The 24,413-nt window shown below is 45.4% G+C and overlaps 1 protein-coding gene and 1 pseudogene across 7 annotated transcripts in view; both read left to right on the forward strand.

The window, feature by feature from the left end:
- Positions 1-23,832, forward strand: part of PTPRA (protein tyrosine phosphatase receptor type A) — a 128,777-nt gene extending 104,945 nt beyond the window's left edge. For all 7 annotated transcript variants that reach the window (XM_054573953.1, XM_054573955.1, XM_054573956.1 and 4 more), the window contains 13 exons: positions 4,709-4,745; positions 8,380-8,477; positions 9,602-9,721; positions 10,441-10,607; positions 11,091-11,226; positions 11,900-12,049; positions 13,231-13,324; positions 13,648-13,724; positions 14,221-14,355; positions 17,277-17,402; positions 17,483-17,634; positions 22,319-22,454; positions 23,203-23,832. In XM_054573953.1, coding sequence (XP_054429928.1) covers positions 4,709-4,745; positions 8,380-8,477; positions 9,602-9,721; positions 10,441-10,607; positions 11,091-11,226; positions 11,900-12,049; positions 13,231-13,324; positions 13,648-13,724; positions 14,221-14,355; positions 17,277-17,402; positions 17,483-17,634; positions 22,319-22,454; positions 23,203-23,277 — 1,503 coding nt within the window. In that variant the 3' untranslated portion in view covers positions 23,278-23,832. The remainder of the gene's footprint in view (positions 1-4,708; positions 4,746-8,379; positions 8,478-9,601; positions 9,722-10,440; positions 10,608-11,090; positions 11,227-11,899; positions 12,050-13,230; positions 13,325-13,647; positions 13,725-14,220; positions 14,356-17,276; positions 17,403-17,482; positions 17,635-22,318; positions 22,455-23,202) is intronic.
- LOC129070812 (40S ribosomal protein S28-like) lies at positions 168-1,394 on the forward strand (annotated as a pseudogene).
- Positions 23,833-24,413: the final 581 nt, after the last annotated feature.

A 24,413-nucleotide genomic window follows, 5' to 3' on the forward strand; every position in this document is an offset into this window, starting at 1 on the left:
GCAGACCAGGATTGTATCACATACTTAGAGCCTCTTTCCAGTCACTGGCGAGGGCATTGAGAATTATGATATACTCCTCTGGGAATAGGGAATGGTCGCCTTCCAAGTCAGTGGAGGTAAATGTCAAACAAAATTATGATGTTTTTTGCTGGACCACCCCAGCCATCATGGACATGAGTTGTGTGCAGTGTGTCGTGTCAGCCAGGGTCACCAAGGTGCTAGGTAGGATCGGCTCCCAAGAACAGTGCAATTCATGGACAACACTAGGTACTCCATCATCCGTATTGTGAAAGGCCCAGTGTGCAAGTACAACGTACTCACCCTTTTGGAGTCAGAGCAAGATGCTCAGAGGCTATGCTGAGTTTGTGACTGGGTCCTGGATGTCTGAGTAGATCACATGGCCCATGGGGATGATACTCGACCGTTAATAAAGCTTTTATACTGTATGTAAAAAAAATTATGGTGATGATGTCAAGGAAGAAAGGGAAGGAGTGCCTTTGGAGTTAATAACAAGCAGTGTGTGTCATCATAACCAACTTGGCTCCTTCCCACATTGAAATAGAAACAGACAAAAATTAGTTGAATGTTAAGGCTGGTAAGCAGGTAAGATTGGTCTGTTCATGGTGATAATGAGCAAGGCCCTAGGAGCAAACAAGCCTCTTTTGGCCATGTTTAGTTGGAGCTTACAATAGGGCATCTTATAATGCCTTGATGGTTATTGGAGGGTTATCAATAGGTGAGATGAGAATTTAGATGAAGAGAGTTAAATTGGTGGCACTTATGAACTCAGTGAAAATTGAAGAGGGAAGAAAAAGCATGTAGTTATCCACAAGTAAGAGTCAAGGATTAAAGAATATTTAGGTTCCACAGTTTATTAAACTCAGTCAACGTTTTTTGAGCACCTGCTGTGTGCTAAGCACTGTGGGTAGATACAGAGGTTATAGAGATAAGATATGGTCCCTGGTGTCACATACAGGTGTATCGTTTTCTGTAGTGTACAATGTATGTGAAGGTGGTATTGACAGGTTCTATGGGACTTAGGGAAAGAAACATTCAGCCAACCTGGTGATCCAGTAGAGCTTAATATTGAAGGGTAAGTCTGAGGTCAAGAGAAGAAAGATGGGCAGATATTTCGAAGCAAAAGGAGAAGCATGAGCAAAATCAGAGATTGGAAACAGCAGTCTCTGATGATACAGGTACAAGATGGGAAGTCATGGGGCATGAGACTTGGGGAATTGGTAGGAAGTCAGTCTTGAAAGGCATTGAATGTGAAATATATCCACTGGGGTTCTTAGTTGCAGACAAAGGAGTCAGTTTTTATTTACTCTCTTAAGCAGGACGGAGTTTAAAATAAGATATTGGGTAGCATTTAAAATTTGTGGGAGAGCCAATGAACCAAGGTAAGGTGCTGCTCAGTGAGGAATAGAGCAGTCTTAGATGTACCCAACTACCCCATGTGACCCTCATAGTGAAACTTTGGCACAAGTGCAGCAGAAGAACTGGGTGATTCTGCTGCCATGCTTGCCCAAAGACCAAATCTTCCTAGCACAGTCACTATCTCACATTGCTCACTTCCACCCCAGGTCTTGTGTGAGAGCGTCTGCTAGGAAGAGGCTAGGATTGTGTAAAACTGGGCTGCAAATGAGCACTCTAGGGAATTTAACTTTCCGTTTCTCAGCTTCTGTAGTAAGAAAGTTGAGATAGCAATGGGTGGGGCTCAGTGCTTAGTGAGCCACCTTACAGTATCTGTAAATTTTCAGTACAGTCAAGGGTTTTGATTAATTCTCTGGGCAATAGGATAACATCAAAAGGCATTAAAGACAGGAAGTGACATGGCCACGTTTGTGTATCGGTCACTCAGGTTACCATGTGCAGCATGGATTTAGGAGGGCCAACTTAGGGTTACAGTAGCAGGTTACAGATGATGAGGGCCTGCAGAAAGGCTGCAGAGGAAGCAACAAAGTAAAAACTACTACTGTGAATTTAACAGGCCTTGGTGATTAATTGTATATTTGAGAGAGTAGAGCATATAGAAAATAGGGAGATCCATGTGGAGGTATGCAGCATACAGTTGGTCATACTGATTTGGAGCTCAGAGGAGATACTCCAAAGCCATGGTCTTGGAAATCATTACGGCGAGAAGATTGAGCCCTGGGACCCACCAGCCTCTGCCAGGCACATTGAACAGGAGGCACTCATCAATGAAATAAAGGGAAACTGGGAGAGAGGAGCATCTCAGAAGGCAGAGTAAAGCAAGGTGGAAGTGTTTGGTGGTCAGCAGGGTTAAGTGCAAATGAGAGATCTGGTGAGAAAAAAGGAGCAGATGTGCCTTGGCCTGGAATATGGGGGCAGGCAGTGTCCTTTGCCGAAGTAAATCGAGGCCGTTTGGTGTAGGCTGCCAGTTACACTTACCAAACCCTTTTTCTCCCCAGCTTCATTGAGGTATAGTTTTTATATCAAAAATCTGTCTATTTAAAGTGTAGAATTCAGTTTTTATTGAGTTTACCAAGTTATGCTGCCATCACCCCTAATTGTTTTTTAATTTTTTTAACAACTCTATTGAGATACAATTCATGTATCATGATTTTTACCCATTTAAAGTTTATAATTCAGTGGTCAGCATATTCACAGATACATGTAGCCATCACAGAGAACCAAGATCATGGATGGGTCTTGAGGGGAAGTGGTACCGGGCACCACAGAGTGGTGGCAACAGTCAGGGGAGACTGGGACCTGTGGTTTGGGGAACACGAGGACCTGAAAGTGAGCCTGACATTGGTCACAGGAGGAAACGAAAGAAGCAGTAACACAGCTGGCAAGTGGGCTTCCAGCCTGGAGTCTTAGAAGGAACCGATTTCCTCACTCACCTTTAGATGATTAAGAGTGTGTAGGTCTTTAGGAGTGTTTTTTGTTTTTGTTTTTTAAACTGGTAGGAATGTAGTTACCATGTAGAGTCAGCTGGGATTTGACTTTCAGAATTCAAAAACACTTCAGGAACCAGAGAGTCACAATTCTTCAACATAACACAAGGAAGATCAGTAGTTTTGCCTCATTCTATTTATATGTAATTGGTTAAGCAATGCTGCCTTATCACGTAGGTATGCTTTCATGGGAACATAGGGCACACTCTTGGTAAAGATGGGGCCGGAAGCACTTGGGGCTGGGCCCTCTACTGTGCCTTCAAGCTGTTTATGGCTCACATGCTCTGTGGAGAATTTAGCAGTGACTTCTGGTAGAACATGGATATGAAGTGGCTTAACATACTCCAAGTGCTTCTCAGTTTTAATTATAAGTTTGATAGTAAAGCAGAATGCAGCATCCTGAATTAAGGCTTTCTCAGTTTCCATCTTCTAATGATTAAAAACATTAGAACTTAAAACTTAAGTTTTAACAGGCTTCCTGTTGCTAACTCTAAATATGTCCATCTTGAGCCCTGGCTGGTGTGGCTCAGTGGATTGAGTGCTGGCTTGTGAACCAAAGGGTTGCCAGTCTGATTCCCAGTCAGGGCACATGCCTTGGTTGCAAGCCAGGTCCCCAGTAGCGGGTATTCAAGAGGCAACCACACATTGATGTTTCTCTCCTCTCTTCCTCTCTTCCCGTCTGTCTAAAAGTAAATAAGTAAAATCTTCTTAAAAATAAAAAATAAAAATAAATACATCCATCTCAAGGCATAAAGCTTTCTTTCTGTACCAGGAGGCAACCCAGCCCTGCTCTGGTTTAAATTGGAATAGGAAGTGGCTCCTGAAACTCTTCCTTCCTCCTTTATTCTGCCTCTGCCTTGCTGACTTGTATTTCACATCATCATCTTGGTGTAACCTGGTGTCCCATTCATGAAACTGCCTCTCATTGCCCATCTTATTGTTGTCCAAAAGGCAGAGGATAATTTACACTCCTTAAACCAAATAATTCTTCAGTTACATGGGACTTCTCAGGTGACCACTACATTTAAACAATGAGGTTGAAAAGATTTATAACTGAAACAATAAAGACTAAAAAAAGGAAGTTATACCTATTGTCAGTTTTTCAGAGGCTCCTTATCTATATCCCCAGGCTCCTGTGCTGCTGCTCTCACTGCTTTTAGTGGAGAACCCAGAATGCTAGGAGCTGGCCTGCCATACCCACAACTTATTCCCAGAAAGTTTTTGCACCAGAGTAAAGCATCATCAAGAAAATATCATATTTTTCTGTGTATAATGCACACTTTTTTGCCCAGATTTTTGACGGAGAAATAAGGATAGGCATTATACATGGGAACCAGCACTAAAACATGGGCACACATTATACACGGGAGTACATTATACATGGCAAAATAGAGTAACGCTATTTCCTCTCTAGCATAGGCCCAGCTTCATGCGTGGACCACCCTATATGCTTCTTCCTTGGAAGGTTCTTATTCATTAACATTAAGACCCAGATTATCAGCTGAGAAAGCGTCAGAAACAGAGTCTAGCCTAGAATTTGGTATTTGGATATTCTTCATTAATAATTTACTTTGAGAAGACTACCTAGATCATGTAATCTCTGTAATCTTTCATTCCTACTATCCCAAACTAATCCCTTGAAAATTTCCAGAATGGAAATTCTTGTTAATTGCCTGGCCCTTTTCACCAGGGAGACTTTGTTAACTGGTTGGGAGTCTGGAGAATTTCATTTCCAATCCATTTTTGGTTTTCACTTTATTTTCTCTCTCATTCTTCCCTCCCTGCAGGGCTACCAAGAAAAGAACAAATTCATTGCTGCACAAGGTAAAGTAATGATAATTTTTTTACTCTCAGGCTTTCCATAAGCTCATAGTGGGGTTGGATTGTTCTTTTTTTCCAAATGCTAAATAGATTAATCAGAATGCAGTAGCCTTTCTGTAATGATTACTACCTGAAAAAAAAATATAATCCCCCTTGCAAGTTTATGACTAAAGTCCATGATCTTGATGACTTATATACACGGGTGCTTTAAAAGTAGTCCTTTTGTAAGTGTGCATAAAAAGACTGGAGAAAGCTATGCACATGCATGGTGTAATGAAACCGTCTTGTCTTAGGGCCCTTTGGGGACATTAGGTTCTAGCCAGGCTGCTCAGAATTTGAATTTGTAATTAGTCTCCAGAGAGGACTGGCCACTTCACAGGGTCCAGGCTGGCTCATTTTCTCCCCCGCCAACTCATGAGAGCTGATAAGTGGTTTAGGAACCCTCAGAGCAGGGGCCCGATGCCATGGACCTGCACATGATCTGTACACATTTCCACTGCCTGCTTTGCTAACCTTTCCTCACTCTTTGGATTGTAGCTAAAATATTTTTATGTTTGCAGCATTAAAAAATAATTGATGTTGTTATGATCCATGTAAGCCCATTTATTTAGTTACTCAACAAATACTTATTGACCATCTGTTATGTGCCAGGCACTGGCCTAAGTAAGTGATGGAGATATGTAGGGGAATAAAACAGGATATGGTCCCTGCCTTTTTGGAGCCTTTAGTTAGTAGAGGACAATTTATAACAAAACAAGCAGAAATTTTGGTAAGTGGCTTCAGTACAGTGGCCAGTAGCCACATGTAGCCATTAAAATTAAAATTGTAATTAAAATTTTAAATTCAGTTTCTCAGTTAAGTAGTCACATTTTAAGGCTCACTAGCTATATATAGCTAACAGCTTCCATAGTAGTGCAAGTATAAAACATTTCCGTCATTACAGGAAGTTCTATTAGACAGTGCTATATAGACAGAAAATAGAGGTATAAAATAAAATAGAGATCAAGGTAAAGTAAGTTATGAAAAGCCTCAGATCCTCCTCACTCCTGCAGTCTCACACTGGGGTCTGGCTATTGCGTAACCAGCTCCTGCTTTCCCTTCCTCTTTAGCCATATTCAGATCTGTCTTCTAAGGCCCAATTCAGCTACCACCTATTCAGTGATGACTTTGGCACCAACAACCATGTGCAATCTTTTCCTCTCGTTATTTGCCATAGAGTTCTGTTGAGGCTAAAACATTTGTTGAATTAAGGCCTCCTGTGACTTCCTGGTTGACTTTTTTTTAGACTCCCATCCTCTGGAACCTTTCCACAGTGCTTCACACTCCTTGAAACTCCTCCATAGTTTCCTGACATTCAGTTATCTTGATTTTTCTCACTTTTCTAAATATTCTTTCTCTGGCCCTTATTCTTCATTCTGCCCCTTAAATGTAGCTTCTCCCTAAATGTGTGGATGGCTGCTTCCTTGAAACTCCATCTCTGTCTTTCATGGCACCATTTTCTCTCCACTCTCCTTCCTCTCCATCTGCTCCTCCTTAGTCCCATTCCCAGGGTTTTTATTCCGTCTGAATGTGAATAATGCTAAGGGTCCCCACAGTCTCTGACCCCTTCTTTCCTCTCTCTTCTCTTGGAGAGACCTCATCTCATACCCTCCTCTGGCTGCTGCCTCTCTAGAGCTGTCCTAAGCTACACTTCAAACTAATTTTGTACCCTTCCCCCTGGATACCCCCACATACTCTTTAGATTTAACATCAGAAACTAAAACATGACGCTTCCGTAGCCCATAAACGTCTTTCCTCCTGTATTCTCTGGCCATCACTGTGACTGGAATGTAATCTACCTACTCAACCAAACCAGATTTGGGATCATCCTGTCTTCTGCCTGTTCCTTAATCAGTATATGACTACTCCAAAATCTGCCTTCATAACTCCCATCTTTTCTTCCAGTTTTGTTAATGTAGCCTACTGACTGATCCCTCTACACCTCATTCTTGCTCCTTGCATCCTTTCCACCAGAATGGCCTTTCTCAATGCAAAACTTTAGTCAGGACTCTCAGGACTTTCTGTTGTCTGTAGGACAAGGCTTTCTTAGCGTGGCCTCTACCCCTTAAGTTTCTGGTACCTTGCCTATCTTTTTGGCTCCATCTTTCACTACTCCATGTACTCTACACAGTGACCTCACTGAAATCTTTACATCCCTGGACATCTCTTTTCTTTCTGCTCGCCCCCTGCACCTCAGCCTGGAGTTCGTCTTCTCCCTGTTTCATTTCTAAACTCCCATCCACTGATCTACACTAACATATGAGTCAAATGTCACCTACCCCGGGAGATTTTTCCTGACCTTGTCAGACAATGAAACAGTTTCTGTTGTGTACATCTTTTTGACATGTGGTCACTTCAGTCATTGTTTTTCTTTTTAATACTATTTTTTAAATTTTTACCAAAGGGAATACAAAGTTTAAGTAAGTCAAAAAGTATTACAAGGGTTATAAAAAACAAAGTTCTTCCCCCTTTCTCCCTTATTCTTTTTAATCTAATGTAGCCATTTTTATCTTTTGACTCCTTCTTATGGTAGGTAATAATTTATTTAATCCTCTTACAAACTACCTCACAATCAGTCAGACAGACATGCATACAGATTTCCCTTTTCCCCGGTCTCCCAATAGTTACAGTAAATTACATTTTTTTTCTTTCATCTCTTATATTTTTATTTTGGGGGGGGTTAAATTACAATTGGAGGTTACGATAACATTTGTTGTTTACATTATCATCACTGTACCAATATTATTTACCAATGAAGCACATAATACTGTTTTTTTGTTTGTTTTTGGTTTTCTTCTTTTCAGAGAGTTAATGATTACCTTTTTTTCCTGTTCACTTAGTTTTTATATACCTAGTACTGATTTTTTTTTCCACCCAAAAGTCTTCTCTAGAAGTATATGTTTTCTCTCAATAACTTCAGATACATAAGGTTTACTGTTTTATCTTGGGATCCTTCTAGAACCATCTTTCTTCAGTTCCATTCTGGGTTGCTTGCCCCCTGGCTCCTGGCAGAGTTATCCTGAGCCTTCTCTTGGCCAGATGCCCTGGGAGTTCCCTCAGCCTCCCTTCTGTGTTAGATCTTATTTCTTTCTTTATCTTTGTTGGCTCTCTCATTTTTGTTTAGAAATCTAGTGGCTTCCCGGGAAAGTCTGTGTGGAGGGTAAATTTTAAATGATAGCCTGAGCAAGTCACCTTACCTATCTGTGGCTGATGACACCAACCTCAGAGCATGGTGGGAAGAAGTAAATGAGATATAAAGCACTTAGCTCACTATCTGGCCCATAATGTGATGTTCAGTGAGCAGTCATTATTTCTAATCTCAACTATAATATCCTTGGGAGACATTGTTCATGTTCTCTTTATATTTTGACAGTCTCCCACCTCCTGCTTCACTTCTAGTGAAGTACCTGGCACATACATGGTGGATACATGGGAAGTGTTCAATTAGCAGGTGGGTGGATGGATCAGTGAATTGGATAGTTAGACAGGGATATGTGGTCACAGGCTTCCAAAAATCAAGAATGAATGTTCCAGATTTCCCAGCGTCTTTCTTTCCCTTGCTCTGTGTTCTTCTCATTTTTGCTATTGGCTGCTTTAGGACCAAAAGAAGAAACGGTGAATGATTTCTGGAGGATGATCTGGGAACAAAACACAGCCACCATCGTCATGGTGACCAACCTGAAGGAGAGAAAAGAGGTGAGTGGAAAAATTAGATAGGAAGGCCCCTTATACAGGCATGACCAGCAGAGGGTCTCTGCTGGAGCCCTGTGTTTGAACCTGGGTTGTCAACGCTTTGTGGCTCCTTGCCAGTTAGTCATACAAGACAGGACCCAGACCGATATGCCTACCAGACTTTCCTGTGTCCCAGAGGCCTCTGATGAACCCTAGGGATGCCTTGGGCATTTTCCCTATGTCCCTTTGGCATTGGCAGTCAGACAGCTCACCCTGGTTCCAAACAACCTGGAAGAAAGACTTGGGGCATTGGCCCACAAAGCACCCCTGGCTTCTCTAGTCCCTCATTCCTGTGGTTTCCTGTCCCTTTTCCTGCATTGGCAGAGGGAGCTATATGAACTAAGACCCGGCCAAGTGCAAAGGAATCTGAGGCCCTGGCCTGATCCTGCAAGCAGCCTTCTGACTGATCCATTTCTTTTTGTGGCTGCCAAGTCCATGCCGGGCCAGCTCCTTCACTGGGCCATAGCCAACACTAGTCCTGAGTCCTGGATCAGTCCCCAGAGAGAAATCCCCGTTCATAGCAGTTCTTCTCCAGGATGACCCTTGAGTCACCCTGATCTCCACACTGGGCTGTTGGTGTATTGATCAGCAGCTCCACAATGCTTAGGAAGGGTGGCACTAGGGTTGGCTTTAGGTTCATTTCTTACAACCAGATCTCTGGCTCTTGAAAGCTGTCCAAGGACCAGACACCAGAGAAGACCTTGGACCTCTTGTTGCAGATTTACAGTCTACATCAATCCACCCTGGTTACGTCCTCATAGGTTGCTGGTTCCAGGGATTCAGATAGGCTTGCCTCTAGAATATGACCAATTTGCCCTAAACTGAGGGAATGGGGATGGGAAAGAACAAGTATAGGCCTGGGATTATGCATAAGTTAAGAGATTGTGCTAAACAGGATGAAAGCTGAGGAATTTGAAAAGGGGCAGATAAAACAAATAAGTCTAGAGCTGGCTGGGGTGAGAGAATAGTCCAGAGGGCTTTCCCAGAGCTTCAGTCTGGGCTGTTGTGGTCCTTTCCTTTCAGACCCTTTACATCTGCCAGGGACGGGGATGTCTGAGGTCAGGGGATGCATATATGTTCCTTTCCAGTGTAAATGTGCTCAGTACTGGCCAGACCAAGGCTGCTGGACCTATGGGAATATCCGTGTGTCAGTAGAGGATGTGACCGTCCTGGTGGACTACACAGTGCGAAAGTTCTGCATTCAGCAGGTACAGTCTTTACCTCCTTTCTCAGTTCTTGCTTAGGGTCTGCTGACCTTTAAGAGGGCAAAATAGGTTGTGTTATCCCCCCTCTTCTTACTCAGGGTGGTCAGGAAAGCTGATTATGTGTTGTGTTTGGATTCTGAAACCAGAAATCTGGGCTCTTAGGGGACTTCTTTGTCAACACTAAGGGAGGAACATCTTCATGACTGGGAGAAACATTATTAATGAGATGGAGTTTTATCATCAAGGTGGTGTAATCTTCTGGGTTCTGGACTCACTTTTCCTTTCCTACTCCTCAGGTACCTGACAGCAGGTATGTGATAGGCCCTGCTCCTGGCCCTCCAGAGTGACCCTGGAGCCTAAGCAGAGCTTGCCTTCCGCTGAGGGCAGTGTGATGCTACGAAAAGGGGGCTTACCAAGAGTTGGGAGACCTTCATTTTAGTTCCAACCTTGACATTTACTAGTTCTGTACCTTGACCAGGTCATTAAACTTTTCTGAGTTTCACATTCCATATTAGGCTGAGAATAATAGTAATAGCCTACTCAGTGGGGTTCCAGGGAATATTCTCAATTCAGTGTTAAGACTCTCTTGGGTATACTCTCACTTGCCCATTGTCCTTGACAACCATAGCTGGTCCTAGTCCCTAAGCCTCACTCTCCCTCTACTGGGGCTGCCCGCCGCCCAGGATATCAGGGCCAACACATAGAATTTCCTCACTTCACAGGTGGGAGACGTGACCAACAGAAAGCCACAGCGCCTCATCACTCAGTTCCACTTTACCAGCTGGCCAGACTTTGGGGTGCCTTTCACCCCAATCGGCATGCTCAAGTTCCTCAAGAAGGTGAAGGCCTGTAACCCTCAGTATGCAGGGGCTATCGTGGTCCATTGCAGGTCAGTGTGGCATGACCCTTGGCTTCCCATTCATACCACAGTCTGTTCCCATGGCCAGAATAAGGGAAAGCACAGGCCCTGGCTAAGGAGCCTGGCAGAAAGCAGATTAGTCGTTGGGGTCCTTGGGGCAGCAGCCAGAGAGACTCCTCTCTGGTGCTAGGTAGAGAATACTTTAAGAGGGAAAGGCAGTCCAAGATTGTGGGTGCGGAGGCCGCTGCTATGAAGCCAGGAAACTAGGTGGAGTGGCCTTTGGCATTGGGAGCCCTCAAGCTCTTCTAAGCATCAAGGTTCTTTAATCCTGACAGAGGTAAGGAGTTCAGGGTACAGTGGGGTTTCTTGGTTCCCTGAGAGTCCCAGCTTAACCCCATTCAGAATTAGAATTTAGAGGCCTGAGGAAGGAGCCTGGCCTGTGCTGCCCCCTCCTTGTATGCTCCCACAAGGCATGTTGGCCATCCCTGTAACACCCCTGCTCTCTGGCTACAGTGCGGGTGTAGGGCGGACAGGTACCTTTGTCGTCATTGATGCCATGCTGGACATGATGCATACAGAGCGGAAGGTGGACGTGTATGGCTTTGTGAGCCGGATCCGGGCACAGCGCTGCCAGATGGTGCAAACAGATGTGAGTGATTTGCGGGTGAAGCAAGGTGGGGGCATTCCAGGACCAAAATATCTGCCGCCTCATGGATTACTTAGCCTCCCAGGATATTGTTCATGATCATCATACAATATAATGAAGGGCTCTGGTAAATTATGTAATAAAAGAGACGTGGAGGACAGAGGATGGTATATCTAGGGGGATTGGGAAGGCAGGTGTCATTTGCGCTAGGCTCAAAGGATAAGGAACAGGTCCTGAGGGGAGCAGTCGTGCAGGCAGCACTGCAGGGTTGTGGAGCAGCTCAGCTGGGTCCAGGAGCAGCAGCTGAGATCACTTCTATGGTTAGGGCATGGGGTTCTAAGGGTACAGCGCTGGGAGGCAGGCTGGCACAAGTGTTGTATGTCACCAGATTTTGACAGCCGATGCTCTCAAAATGAGCAGGAGTTGGATTTGTTCTTCTCTTTAGGCTTCCACTCCAGATGAGTGCCAGAGTAGGATCCTCCCTCACAAGTTAAACACCCCCAGGGGGGCTCATGAATTTCAAGGTCACGGAATTGGGACAGTGAGAATAAATGGTTTTCTCCCTGCTAGGATCAAAGGAAAAGTGGACTGGAGGGAAATAGGGGCGGAGGGGGTGGTCTGCCCCACCCAGGGACAGTTGCGTGTAACTGGGAACTCAGGCACCATCTGGTTTCAGATGCAGTACGTCTTCATATACCAAGCCCTTCTGGAGCATTATCTCTATGGAGATACAGAACTGGAAGTAACCTCTTTAGAAACACATCTTCAGAAAATTTACAACAAAATTCCAGGGACCAGCAACAACGGATTAGAGGAGGAGTTTAAGGTGAGTTGGAGCTGAACCACCTTTTCAGATTGAAAAATCCATGTGACCTGGGAAATATGGGATGCTTGATTTCTTGAGGATTTACCAACAAATGGTGAAACCCTTTGTGAAGGCATGTGGGTAGTTAAGGAGGTGGGTCTCTGGTCCTTTACTCATACCCTGTTCATTCTCAACCCATCCTGCATGTTGGAATCACTTTAGTTGTGTATGCGGGGGAAACAGGCAATAGTATTTTTCTTAAGTCCTGCAGCCTCCCTTCCCCTTGCCCTTTGTGATTAGAATATAGAAAAGAGCAAACATTTTCTGTAAAGGGCCAAATAGTAAATATTGTAAGTTTTGTGGGTCATATACTCTCTGTCACAACCACTTAACACTGCTGTTGTGGCGCAGAAGCAGCCATAGGCACTACGGAAACAAATGAGCATGGCTGTGTTTCCTTAAAGCTTTCAAAAGCAGCGAGCCAGATAGGACCCACGGACTCCTGATTGCTGATCCCTGCTGTCTGCCATCAGATAATGGTTCTCAGCACAACTAGGAAATGTTTCACACTCTCCTCAATCAAAGCGCTCCAGAGGCAAGAGATTCTGGGTTGGGGCAGGGAAGACCACATTCCTTAAAACTGTCCTTCTCAAACTATAATGAGACCCAAATTACCTCTAGATTCTGTTAAGATAAAGGTTCTGATTCAGCAGGTGTGAGTTAAGGCCTGAGGTTTTGTATTTCTAACAAAATGAGGCGGATGCTGTTGGCTTATGAGCTACACTTTGAGTAGCAAGGATCAAGAAGAGACTTCAGAATTGGGTAGGGAGGGTGGTGTATATTTGAATAAGGTTTTCTAAAGAGTCCATGACAGCCCCTGGGAGTGGAATAGCAGGGTGAAACTGGGATCCTTGCTCCCAGATCATGAAGTTCCAGCCCAAGGGAATCTCAGAAGGGTCCACAGGGGCCTGGAAAATAGTTTCCCAATACTCTTTTGGCTTATTCACTGAACTTAAAGACAGAAGAAAGTGTTCCAACAAGGACATGTGAAAATGAAGGTCAGGGGTTCTGGTGAGGTGCTGTATGCAGCCAGAGTGGCCTGGAGACTCAGATTCAGTGACAGGCAGGTTCAGTGACAGGCATAATCTTGTCAAGTTCAGTTACTGGGATCAGTAATGTTTCTCCTCCCCTTCCCGATTCAGAAATTAACATCAATCAAAATCCAGAATGATAAGATGAGAACTGGAAATCTTCCAGCCAACATGAAGAAGAACCGGGTTTTACAGATCATTCCATGTAAGAGTCCTCTCCCTACCCCCCAAAGCCTTAGTGCCTCGTCGCCCACACCTTTCCCTCCACCTTTTCCACTTCTCAGGTACTAGTTAATGATCAGCTTATAGACAAGAATTATGGCATCGCCTCTTGTTGCCCTCAGTTCTTTAATGGCTTCTGAAAATAAAAGATCATGAAAGCCAAAAGTTATTGGCTTATATATAACTGGCAAGTTACTGCCCAGCTGGGATTATATCTGCCCAGGGCCTGGGGTAGGGAGGAAGGATGGAAGGAGAGGGAGGAGGAGACAAGTGCTGTTGGGAAACCACAAGCTGCTGTTCCTGCAGATGAATTCAACAGAGTGATCATTCCAGTTAAGAGGGGTGAGGAAAACACGGACTACGTGAATGCATCCTTCATTGACGTAAGTGCTGTCTGTATCCCCGTATCCCCCAACATTCCATGGAGAGTCGTGTGGGCCTTGCAGTCCCGCGGCCCCCCTTCCCCCCGCCGCAATCCCTCAAATTCTGGGAGAGTTATCTTTGAATCAGTAATCAGTCTAGAACTGATCCCTACCCTAGACCTGTTAGGTCCCACAGAGAAGAAGGTGAGGGGAAGCAGAGGTACACACCAGGGTAATAACTGAAGGAGAAGTTTGCGGTACAAACTACTGCCAAAGACTGAAGACTCCGAACTTTCCCATTCCTGCTCTCTTCATCCCAACTCCAATCCTCCCTTCCTTCACTCTCATAGAAAGAGAATCAGCTTATCAGACAAAGTTTGGTCCTTGGCCAGAACGGGGCTCTGCCTGGGATGGGTTTGCCTCCAAGCAGCCCCCATCCCTTCCTAGTAGCCTCTTCTCCACTAGCTCCCCCCCTGATTAAACCACCTCACTCCGACCATTGACCTGGCCTGTACAGGGCTACAGGCAGAAGGACTCCTACATCGCCAGCCAGGGCCCTCTTCTGCACACAATTGAGGACTTCTGGCGAATGATCTGGGAGTGGAAATCCTGCTCTATCGTGATGCTAACAGAACTGGAGGAGAGAGGCCAGGTAAGCTCAAAAAGGTCTCGGGCTCTAGGAGAGAGACCACATGAAAAGTGGGGGTTGGGTGGCTAAGAAGGTATGTTTGGACTTTTTCTTTGACTGCCTGGATGTGCCCAGAGAGCCATTTCCAAGCAATATTGCCCAGCCAGTTGGTGTCTGAGCAATCAGTGGCTTCTTTCAGGACTGGGAGAACAGTGTGGTCTGAGCTTCCATTCAGTTCCCAGGCACCCTCTTACTTCTCTCCTGAGTACAGTTCATCCTCCCTCCCATCAAGTCTAGCTCTGTGCACACTCTTTTCCTCTCACCTCCCCAGGTGAGCAGGGCTCTCCATCCTCAGCAGGATCCCAAGGCATTTTTAGCCCTTGGCCATGGTGAGTGTAGCCACTGCTGGCCCCTATTCCCGATTCCTCACGCCCGTCTTCTACCTCCTAAGGAAAGGTAGAGAGAGGGTTCCTGCCCTTTAGCCTAGAGGAGAGTCATTCCCAATAGATCTCTATACTGAAGTTGCTCTTCTCGAATATTCTAAAGTCTGTGCCTTTTCCTCCAAAACCTTGCTTTTCAGCAGCTTAACTCAGCCTTCTGAACTAGTGCTACTTCAGTAACGGCTTTCTGCTGTCTCCCACCTCACAGTCACGAGAGGCACCTCTGGAGCACCATTTCCCTCCATTGTTCCCTTTTTCTCTCAAATAGCTGGCTTTAAGTCCAACCTGCTTTCTTGCTTGTGTTGCTCTTCCCTGCCCACGTGGAGGGCTAAATTTAACCCTGTAGCCTTCACCTCAGTAAGGATAAGTTCCTGCCATCAGTCCAACATCTGAAATCGTATTAATGCAGCTTCTCTTTATCATCCCTTAAACTCTGACCCCATTAATTTACCAGACTTGTTTTCTCTCAGCACACCATATCTGCTTCCCTGCAATAGCTGTTTCACCTTGAAACTCACTCCACAGGGCAGACCTAACCTCTTGTTTGTTTTGATCATATGTGACAACCTTGGGCAGTTGTCCCTATTAGTTGGCCAGAGCAGGTCTCCCATTTGCTTTCCCTGTTAACCAGCTAACTCCCTGTCCAGTTTTAAGAGGAGGCTGTCATGGTAGTTCCCAACTCTGCATCCCTGGGGTCCTCCTTCCAATCTGCCTCTTTTTTTTGTTATGTCTCTTTGTCTAAACTAAGATCTAAAATATCTGAAAGCAGTTAGGTGTGGGACCCATAGTACAGTTCATCCTTGAACACAAGGGTTGGGGCACTGGCCTCCCTCACAGCTGAAAGTTCATGGATAACTTTTGACTCCCCAAACACTTCAGTCATCTCTTGTTCTCTGCAGGGGATTGGTTCTGGGAATCCCCACGGATTCCCAACCACAGACACAAATACTGTTTTCATTTTATGGTTGGTTGAATTCAGGGATGCGAAACCTGAATTCAACCAACCACAAACCAGAGGACTGACCATATACTTAACAGAAAATATCCCCATACTACTGGACCCACGTAGTTCAAACCCGTGTTGTTCAGTGGTCTCCTGTATTTTTTTTTTCTTGTCATTGTGTGATTCTAGCTTATACACTGTGTTGTTCTCAAGCCCATTTGGGTCTTAACAGTTACAGTGGTTTAAAAGCCCCAGTCTCTAGTCCTGACTGATAACTGTAAAGGCAGTGTTTGGAGGGAACTGTGGAAGAAAAACTCATTCTACCCACCAGTGCCCTAAAAACCAACAGAATCTATTTAAGGTGATCCTTAATTAGAATTATTTTTAAATGCTCTAGTTGAAGAGCGGGCCCAGAGCCCTAACTCCCAAAACAACCCAGCTCTCGTAGAAAAGCACTAGTGTGTGGCATTTCCTTGCTCCACCACTATAATAATTCTGTGTCTTAAAAGGAGCTCAGTATTGTATATAAAGGGGGTAATGAATGATCACACATATGAAAAGCAAGAAAATTTATTAAAATGGACTTCCAGTAGTGATTTTATTTAGACTGAGAGATTGTCAGTGATTTTTATTTTTCTACTTAAATTAAAGGACACAGGGTACATTTATGGTTGAGGATTTAAAAATTGCCAGTAATGAAATATCTAAGATCTTCTCCAAAATGCTCCAAAGAAATGAACAGTATTTTGTTTTATGTGTTTATATACTGGCTTGTCTACAGACATTGAACAAATTCTATTACCAGACACTTACTGAGCCCTACCATAGGCAGGCCTTGTGAAAGGCGTGGGGACACAAAGATGAAGAGAGGCAGCCCCTGCCCACAGGAAGCTGTAGAGAGGACTGAGCCAGGTAAACACAAAGACAGACAGGAAACCGTTTTCTGCTCACTAGCAAGGACAGAAATACAAGTTCTAGCAACTTTAAGGCACCACTGCAGACTAAAGAGCTAAAGAGGAAAAGAATAAGGGGAGACTGTGGACTGGGCTGTGGTGAAACACCGTGTCTGGGCAGGGGTGATGTCATTGGTTTCAGTTTTTCTGGGTTAGCAGTCTTGACCTGTAAGCAGCTATAAAATTTGGGAACAACCCAAGGGAGCAACAAATAGAGGGGGGAATTGGAACAAAGAAATTCATTCCTCCTCTCCCTCCATCCTGCCACTGAGTGTTGGATGCAGCCGTGAGGCGATGGTCTGAGTTCTTCAGAGACCCTGTCAGTGTTGCAAAGTACACCATAAGTAAGTAACACCAACTGGTTAAGTGATTATTACCTCTGGTAGTGGAAATGAGTAGTTAAATATAGATGTCCTCTTGAGGATCAGAAGTTAATTGGAGTGATCTTAAGTAATGTTATAACCTTCTGAGTTCTTGGTACCTTGGGGATGAAGTGTGCCGGGTAGGAGGTAGCTGTACTGAGAAGGGAGCGGGCAGCTCATGGGGCAGCCCTGCCTCTTCCTCACATAGTATTCTGAGCCCCTTACACTTTCCCATTTGTCCCTCCAGGAGAAGTGTGCCCAGTACTGGCCCTCGGATGGACTGGTGTCCTATGGAGACATCACAGTGGAGCTGAAGAAGGAGGAGGAATGTGAGAGCTACACCATCAGAGACCTCCTGGTCACCAACACTAGGGTAAGATGGCTGGTGGGTGAGGCTTCTCCCACAGGCAAAGCCTGGGTGCCCCTGCCTCTCTGATGGCCCTTCCTCCAAAGGAGAACAAGAGCAGGCAGATCCGGCAGTTCCACTTCCATGGCTGGCCTGAAGTGGGCATCCCCAGCGATGGGAAGGGCATGATCAACATCATCGCAGCTGTGCAGAAGCAGCAGCAGCAGTCAGGGAACCACCCCATCACCGTGCACTGCAGGTACCGCTCAGTCCAGCACTAAGGGGGAGAGGGGGAAAGTGGTGAGAAGCGGGTGGGTTGGAGGCGATGGTGAGCATGTGTCAGGCAGTGAGGAAAAGGTGGACAAGAGCGGGTGTTTGGTGAGTACATGGCAATCAAGTTTGATGACCAGGGCAAGGCCAGATGATAAGAGAGGGAGGATCCTAGTGTGTACTTACCATGTTCTGTGCTGGGGACCCTGGCCCCCTTATGAAACACAGGAAAGAGAAAAGAGCAAGTATTGAATACAGTTTGAAGAAGAATGAAAAAGACTAAGAACACAGTTGTTAAAGAAAAGAGGAGTCAAGGGTGTCTCCCAGGTTTGAGACTGGGTTACTGATAATGGTTGGTGTCACTGACAGGTCGGTGTCTGGTGACAGAAGAAAGACAGTAAGGGGGTTCATTGGTGAAGGGAAAGGTGAATTTTCTTTGGAGCGTGTTGTTTGCTGTTGCACTTTAGAAAAAATATTTACCATGAGTTTGTGTTGTTTTTATAACTAGGAAAACAACTCTTTTAAAGGGGAAACAAGAATATTAATAATTCCTACAAATTCGTTTTGAAAATCAAAAAATGAGCAAAGGAACTTCTAGGAATGTATCCAGTAAACGTTCTTCAGGTGGCTAAAATAAAATAATTACAAGGATTGAACCATTGCTACTAAAAGTAAAAAACATATTAATAGCAGACTGAATTCAGGAAGCACTGATACTCATAATTTGAATATGAGACTGGTAAGGAATAAGCCTCCAGATTTATTGTTTGGTGAGAAAAGTAGTAGGACACAGGGAAAGAAGATGTATATGTTTATGTTGGTATATGCAAAAAATATCTCTGCAAGGACCACAAGGACCTGCTGACACTGCTTGTTTACCAGGAGGAAAGTTGAAGGGGAGAGAAACGGTGTAGGGAGGAGAGTTGTCACTGTTTTAGACCTTTCTGAAATTTGAACTACGCTAATTAATTATCTATACAAAAGTAAATCATTTTAAAAAAGTGAAGAAGAAAAAGAGGCGAAGTACATTAACTAATACTAATGGATAGTAGACATGAAAAGATGCTAAGCCTTACTAGTAAGATGAGAAATGAAAATGAAAGCAATGAAACGTGGCTCTTCCCATTGGATTGGCAAAATTAAAGGATTCCCGTGGCCTAAATACTTCTTGCCCACACTCACCCTTGGTCATCCTCTCTTAGGACATCCCAGATTCTCTAACTACCCTGTACTTGTGCCAAGTGGCTGAATGTGGCTGAAGACAAGCACTGTGTTACGGGGCCTCACGTTACATTGCTGTCCCTTAGCCTCATGGTTGGCCCCTAGTGCTGCCCTGCAGTCCTGCTCCATCTCCCGGCCTCCTAGACCAGAGCTAGGCTAAGTAGGGCCCAGCACCAAATCCAGCCTGCCGCCTGGTTTTGTGTGAGTCCGCAAGCTAAGAACTTCTTTTTAAGATTGTATTTATTTTTAGACAGGGGTAAGGAAGGGAGAAATACAGGCAGAGAAACATTGATATGTGAGAGAAACATTGAGCGGATGTTTCTTGCATGCAGCCCAACTTGGGGACTGATCTGCCACCCAGGCATGTGCCCTGACTGGGAATCAAACCGACGTCCGTTCACTTTGCAGGATGACGCCCAACCAACTGAGCAACACCAGCCAACGCTATTTTTATATCTTTGAATGGTTTTTTAAAAATCAAGAGAAGAGGAATATTTCATGACTTGAAAATGACATAAAATTTAAGTTTCATTGGAACACAACTATGTTCATGTGTTTTGTATTAGCCAGGGCTGCTCACAGCTCCACTGGTAGAGCTGAGACCATAGTGGTGCCCTCCTCATCCCACACTGCTGCTCAGCACTCAAGAAGTTACAATTGTCCGGTTATAATCTGATTTTGTCCCTTCCCAGCAAAACCTTAGATTTTTTTTTCTAACCTGCCAGCCTTTTTCCTAGATGATTATTTCATACCTCCTTTCAAATTTCAAACCTCCAACACCTCACCCATCCTCATATTTAAGAGTTGACCGTGTTTTCTATTTGACTAACAAAAGAGAAGCAATCGGAGAACTTCCACATAACTCCCACTATCGTGGCTGCCCATCTGCCTGTACTGGTACGGAGGACCCTGCAGGCTTTATGTTCAGTGGATGAATTGTCTGACCACTCTGAAGCCAGCTATATTATTAATCATATGTTGTTGTGTGATATTACCACAAACTTACCACCTAGAAACAACATATGTTTATATTACAGTCTCTTTACTCAGCAGTCTGAGCATTTTTCAGCTGAACTTCAGGGTCTCATAAGACTACGTTCAAGGTGCTGGCCAGGGCTGTGGACCCACCTGAAGTTCAAATGGGGAAGGATCCACCTCCAAGCTCACTTGATTGTTGGTTGCACTCAGTTCCTTGTAGGCTGTTGGAGTGAGGGCCTTATGGTTGAAGTTTCTTGCCCTGTGTCCTTCCCAGTATGATTGGTCGCTTCTTCTAAGCCAGCAAAGGAGAGAGCATCTCCTTGTCAGACAGGCTTATTCTCTCAAGTAACATAATTGCATATGTGTAATTGTATACATGCTGTCACCCTTGCTAATTCTCATGGTTAGAAGCACATCACAGGGCCCTCCCACACTCGGGAGGGGGATCACACAAGGGCATGAACACCAGGAGGCAGGGATCTTGGGAGCCACATTAGAACCTGTCTGCACCCCCACCTTCCAATTCTGTCCCTTTTTATCTCATCAAGGACCTGTCTGTCCTACATGATGATTACCTAGGTAACTAACATATTCATATAAATGTGCTGTAATTTCTCCCATCTTAATATGTTTAAAAAATAAACTCTTGCCTCCAATTCCCCTCCAGTTACTTTTCTATTTCTCTGTTTTCCTTAATAATAAAGCTCAAAAGATTCGTTCATACTAACTCTCCAATTCCTGTCTTGATCCCATTCCAGTTAAGCAGACTCACACTCTCTTACAGCTGTTCCTGTGAGGGTCACCTGTCATCTTCACATTGCTGAGTCCAGTGAGCACTTTCCAATTCTGATTATTCTTAACCTTCATCAGTATTAGACGGTTGATCACTCACGTCTCTGGAAATGCTCTTAGCATAGGCTCTCTCTTGGTTTTTGTTATCATTAACTATTCTTTCTCTGTCACCTTGGCGGATTCCTCTCCATCTGTGGTCCAGGGCCCACTTCTTGGACCTCTTCTATGTCAACTAACAGTCACTCCCCTAGGTGAGCCCATCTAAGTCTCCTGGCTTTGAGACCAACACCCAAATCTTTATCACCAGTCCAACCTCTCTCCTAAACTCCAGATGTATATATCTAGTTACCTCAACATTTCCACTTGGGCATTTCAGTTTAAAGGGTTTCAATCAGAACTCCCGACCTTCTCTCTAAGCCTACTGTTTGCACAATCTTCCCCAAGTCAGTAAGTGGCATTTCAGTCAACACTTGACTCAGGTAAGATGCCTTGGAGTCATCCTGGTCTCTTCTTTTTTCCCTTCACACATGCACATCTAATGCCGTATCTTGCTCTACATGCAAATTAATTTCGGAATCAAATCTTCCCTCCACGATGACTCCTCCACGATGACTCCTCTGTGCAAGCCACCTTCCCCTTTTCCTAGTAATTAAACTTGCCTCACTGCTTTTCCTGTTTCACCTTTCCCCCCTGTTCTCAACACAGAAGCCTGAGATAACCTCTTAAAACTTGAGCAAGACCACAGCACTCCTTTACTCAGAATCTAACAGCAATTCATAAGGCCCAACATGACGTGAGGCTCCTTTCCCTGACGTGAGGCCAGGCAGGGGGTGCACCAGGGGATTGGCATTCTCCCTGAGGGCTCTGACTGCACCCCGGCACTCTCCTGCCTTCTTTCCTTCATCCATCAGGTCCAGGTGCACAGCTCTAGCAGCTAGACATACTCCTGCCTTGTGCCTGAGATACTTGTTTTCCAGACGGCCATCCAGCCTGGCCCTTGCCTTCGTTGGGTCTCTGCTCACGTGGCAGAGCGCCTTCCCTCACCAGCCTACTCACAAGAGCAGTTCTCCCTGCCCTGCCTAGAACTCCTGTTTCTCTTTTTTCTTCCCATGCTGCATATCTTACTCTCTGGGTGTACTGCTATCTACCACAGTCCCACACCATAGGCACTCAATAGGCTGTGGTGAGTGAATCAGCTGATAACATTAAACAGGGTGGACGGTGTCATGATGAAAATTTGGATTCCTGGGATTTAGGAAGGAAATGGGAGGCATAGGAAAGAATCAGCATACACACACACCAATGCAGAGGGGCAGGGTTTGTCAGGATCAGGAGAGGGCTAGAACTCGAATGAGTAAGCAGCAGGTCAGGGCAGCGCAGGCACCCGGCATGTTTTTAGGGAGACAACAAAGGCTCAGTTCTTGGTGGGTGGGGGTTCGATGTTCTTCACCACTATCCAATGGGCTCGACCCTCACCAGGCAAAGTGGGCCATGCGGGAAGGGAAGCAGGGGTGAACTTGCCTCCCCAGAGCTGTGTGGGCAAGGGGCTTATGTGGTGAGGAGCAGTTGGGCCTCCTACCCCACCCCTAGCATCAACCTCAGCCTTTATCTGCTCATTGCCACTGTCACTTGCCTCATCAGCACAGAGGGCTGGTAGGTGAAGTGTGTCGTTTCTATTACAGTGCAGGGGCAGGACGGACAGGCACCTTCTGTGCCCTAAGCACAGTCCTGGAACGGGTGAAAGCGGAGGGGATTCTGGATGTCTTCCAGACTGTCAAGAGCTTGCGGCTGCAGAGGCCACACATGGTCCAGACACTGGTATGCCACCCGCCTTTCTCCACACCACTGCACCATGTGTAGCCCTTCTTTGTCAGGGTTAGCTCAGGGGGGAAGCTCTTCCTAGGGGCCAATGGGGTTGTCAAAAGCCTGCGTAACTGCAGACCCATCCTTCCCCAGGATGCCCCAGGCAGAAGCAGCCTTGGGAGGCAGTGCAAGCAGTGGGAGCACAGCTCTGTCACCAGTTACTCTTTTACTGGTACACCCCCTGCCTGGCCAGGGCAGGAGCCCTCAAATCATGTTGGGCCTTGTGGCCTCTGTAACGGCTAGAAGGCGGTGCAGGGTGCTCCATCGGCTTGTCTCTACTTCTCCATGAGTTCTGGGATGGGGAAGACTCAGGAGTGCCTCCTCTCTTCTGCTCAGGCTCCCTGTTAAGAGGTCCGGCTTCTGACAGTAACCACTGAGGATGGCGACAGACCATCCAAAAGGGTTCCCAATCCCTGTGGAGCTAAATCTGAAGGGGAAAGAAAAATAAATTTAAGATATTTGGGAATTAATTAGGTGCCTTGAGCCTGACAGCCATAGTGAGGTGTGGGCCACACAGAGCCATCTCCCCACCTGCTGTAGCAAGCCAGCTCGCACATCTGACCTCTTCCTCTCTGGCCGCCTCTGTCTGTAGACGATTAGCTGGTTTCACCCAGGAGGGGGATGCAGTCAGAACCCTGGTAGGAACTGCCTGTATGTTGTTCTATTCAGTAACCTGGTTTTTCTCCTTCCTTTTGCTCTCCAGGAACAGTATGAGTTCTGCTACAAGGTGGTGCAGGAATATATTGACGCATTTTCAGATTATGCCAATTTCAAGTAAGAAGTGATGAGACCCGTGGACAGAATTGCCTTTAATATTTTGTAATATTCTGTTTTGTTAATATACCCAAAATTGTGTATATATCTTATAACTGTTTTAGAAATTGGTACATAGGCTTCTATTACTTATTAGGTGGAGATTTTATATGTAAATGTGTTAGCACTGATAGTCCTTTTTCCAATGTTTTATTGGGGAATTAAATAGTGTGATGTTTGGATTGATATCATGAAATCCTCTGCCTGGAAATTGGCTGCATTGTTCTGTGTTTATACATCTTTTCCTGAAGAAGAAACACAAAACCCTTTCCAGGTAGCTTGGTATCAACTAAGAAAAAAAAGCACAAAGTCCTTGGAGCTCTTGAGGAAATTGGTTGTCCCAGTGCCCTTTCAGGCCACTGTTCCTTCCTGCTCTGTAAATAATCCCTCCCCTCCCCTCTCTACCCAGCCCCTTCTCCCACCGCCCACACCCCCCCATGGGAGTAAGGGGACCAGAGCGGTATCTCTGTCACCACACTAGGGATTATCAGGTAATAAAAGCTTTGCCTCCCTGAGGAAATGTCTCTCCCTTTGTCGGGGGTGGCGCAGACACACCAGGGCTGGGGCTCTCCTAGGCCACTCCTGGCCCTGCGGCTTCTATTCTGTCTCAACTGGCGGCCGAGAGGCCACAGCCCTCACAACGCCTCTTTTCCAGTTAAGTACAGCCCCTCCAGCTTTTGGCTGGTCACCCAGGACCCACCCCACCTCTCCCCCCAGCGCATCTTTGGTGCAGAGGTCCCAGCCAGCCTGGCACCCTGGGAAGACGGCCAGGGGAGAGGAGGTGGCTCAGGGCTAAGGCCAGTCTGACCTTTCTGGTGCTTTACTGCAAAACTATCTGGATTATGTCACTCTGTCCAGAATAAGTCTTTCTACACACAGTTACTGTGTTAAATAGCTTCATTTATTTGTCATATCTGTCCTTATTTTGCAGGGCTTTTATATGGAAGTGCTTCAGATCCTGGATGGTCGGAGTCTTAGATTCCAGGTTGATTTTGGTTCTGACTATTAGACAAAAGTGTCTAACTTCTCTGCCTCAAATGAGGTGGATGTTCATTTATTTCTCACCTAACAGAGACCCAGAATCCTCCCATCTCACGATTC

The sequence above is a fragment of the Pteronotus mesoamericanus genome, unplaced genomic scaffold (assembly GCF_021234165.1).
Source record: "Pteronotus mesoamericanus isolate MK-2021 breed Mesoamerican mustached bat unplaced genomic scaffold, CSHL_Meso_final contig_25, whole genome shotgun sequence".
Classification (NCBI taxonomy): domain Eukaryota; kingdom Metazoa; phylum Chordata; class Mammalia; order Chiroptera; family Mormoopidae; genus Pteronotus; species Pteronotus mesoamericanus.